The sequence below is a fragment of the Penaeus japonicus genome, unplaced genomic scaffold, assembly GCF_977035675.1.
Source record: "Penaeus japonicus unplaced genomic scaffold, GWHDUDI00000001_assembly GWHDUDI00000005, whole genome shotgun sequence".
In the NCBI taxonomy this organism is placed as follows: Eukaryota; Metazoa; Arthropoda; class Malacostraca; order Decapoda; family Penaeidae; genus Penaeus; species Penaeus japonicus.
In genome coordinates this window covers 34,947,220-34,949,719 of record NW_028234407.1, presented here as the reverse complement: position 1 = coordinate 34,949,719, position 2,500 = coordinate 34,947,220, and the positions used below count along the sequence as shown (strand labels likewise).

Sequence of the window (2,500 nt, the reverse complement as noted above, 5' to 3'; positions counted from 1 at the left end):
GTACTTCTCTTGCTCTACCGAATACGACACCTCACTTGTCGTGCCTGTAGGACAAAGGAAATATATGAGGCCATGAGACAGGCATTTAGAAAGTTTGAATTTTTCTATTCAGTATTTTCCTTCCTCATGTATGTTCCCTCTACCTCATACAAATATGATAAAGCTGTTCCATGTTGTAAAACTTTATATAAAAAAAAAAGAGAGAGATAATAAAAGGATATTTTTACTTCCTTCACACTGGTCCCATGTGTTTCAAAATGGAGAAGAAAAAAAAAAAGGAGTCAGAAAAACTGGATAAGACTGAAAATTGCAAAATGTGAGAGAGTGAGGAGAAAAAAAAAAAAAAAAAATGCAACCTTAAAAATGGTGGAAGGGGGTCTAAAAGACTAATCATACCCGTCGTTGTTGGCGGTCCCTTTAGCATGCTCATTACACCTTTGCCGTGGAAGCTAGCACCCCTGAGGAGCAGTGCCTTGTTGCGTGGGTGGCGCCATGTAATAACTGGCAAGCGATTTTGGCGATAACATCGTGCTAGGCGGTGGATGCTGTCGTCACCAGTGTTGGGAGGCACAGACAACAGGGCTGGATAACTGTTGAGAAAGAAGATCCTTATAACCTTGAATGTTACTTTTACGCTTTACCTCATCACTACCTTGAAAATGACTTCCATTACTTGTCTGATGGTAAACCTCCCATCACACTAACCTTCTACAAAGTTGATAGTTGACATTACAGGTGGTGATTCTAAAGTCGGACTTAGTTCTTGGAGGAACGGTGGTCGAGTTGCTTGCCAGACTGCCGAGCCCCAGGCGCATGTAGTCCTTGTGGTAGCTCCTTTCAGAGAGCTTCTCGAGGGTCTTGCTGTCTACTTCTCGCACTCCCACCAGACCACTCACGGACAACTGCCCTGTAGAGCCATTGCTGAGGCCTGAAGCTTCATGCTCATCAACAACTGTGGGAAAAAGATGTTTTTTTCTTTTTTTAAAAGACAGACCTGTACCAAAGGCTGAGGTTGCTCTTACATGACTGACTGACTGAGAGTAGGAAAGAGTTTAATTTTTAATTTTTATTTTCTTTTTATCATGAAAATAATATATAGTAAGAGAAACAGAAAAACAAACCATCAAAGAGGGCAATGAAATCCCTTTCTACTTTCACTGAAGCAAATTTATGCATGATAAGCACTAACTTACTAATCAACTATATATACAAATAATAAATAATGAATATAAATGTGTGTAAATATATGTATATAATCATAATTACATACATACATACATATATGTATATATAGGTATATATATACATAAATATATATTATATATATATATATATATATATATATATATGTATATATGTATATATATATATATATATATATATATATATATATTATATATATATATATATATATATATATATATATATATATATATATATATATATTATATATATTATATATATATATATATATAATATATATATATATATATATATATATATATAATATATATATATATATATATATATATATATATATATAATATATATACATACATGCAAAAAACTAAATGATATTCAGACACAGACTGTTAATATAAAATCTAATCTATTAATAGAATAAAAACTTTAAATAATACAAAACATAAAAAAGAAAAAAAAGAAAAAAAAAAAAAAAACATGAACAAAGGAAATATAATTCTGACAAGTAAAAGAATAAAAACTTCACACTTATCTCAAAAAATCTTACCCCACATCAAACATTAAATGAACAAACACTTGATCCACACTAAACTAGGGATTATGAGAGACTGAAAACATCAAAATTTTAAATAACACATACAATATTATTGAGAGTAACATATCCAGAATTTTATTACAGAACTAAAATCACATGCAAAAATGTCTAGCCAAAAAATCTCCTTTCCGAGGACGAGGCACGCACACACGTACGATGAAAAAACAAGTTAGAGAACAAAAAAATACATGTTCAACCTACAATATTCAAACAGAAAAACACATTTGCTGAAGAAGACATGTACACGCATATACTCAGTCAAGCGAAATTAATTGGTATATGACGAACAAAGCTCATGGTAAAGACAAGATTATGAAAAAGATAAACACTCAAAGACAGACAGACTGACAGACACTCACACACCTCTCTCTCTTGGGGTAACAAAAAATAAACAATGGCTTATGCCTTCAAAAGTAAATGTTAAATATGTTTGCAAAACCAACACAAAACAAAAGGAAAACAAGGAAAGGCTAGATACAATTGTAAATATGCACATACACTAAACTGTAAAGAGATGCTTGCGAAGAGTAAAAACATTTTCTTAACGGTACACAGTTTCATTTTAGTACCGAGTGATGGGTGCACAATGACTGTTAAATACAACTATGACTTCTAAATACTAATCAATGAATTAATCAGCTGTACAAGGATATGGCCAATTGATTTTCAAGTTCTATGGCTATATCATTACCATTATCATCA

General features: G+C 31.8%; 1 protein-coding gene across 5 annotated transcripts in view; it reads right to left on the bottom strand.

Annotated features, from left to right (window-relative positions):
• Sbf (SET domain binding factor) overlaps positions 1–2,500 on the bottom strand; it is a 58,830-nt gene that overhangs the window by 14,220 nt on the left and 42,110 nt on the right. For all 5 annotated transcript variants that reach the window (XM_086537330.1, XM_086537332.1, XM_043036225.2 and 2 more), the window contains 3 exons: positions 706–952; positions 397–590; positions 1–44 (listed from right to left, as the gene is read on the bottom strand). The exon at positions 1–44 is cut by the window's left edge and continues 212 nt beyond it. In XM_086537330.1, coding sequence (XP_086393456.1) covers positions 1–44; positions 397–590; positions 706–952 — 485 coding nt within the window. The remainder of the gene's footprint in view (positions 45–396; positions 591–705; positions 953–2,500) is intronic.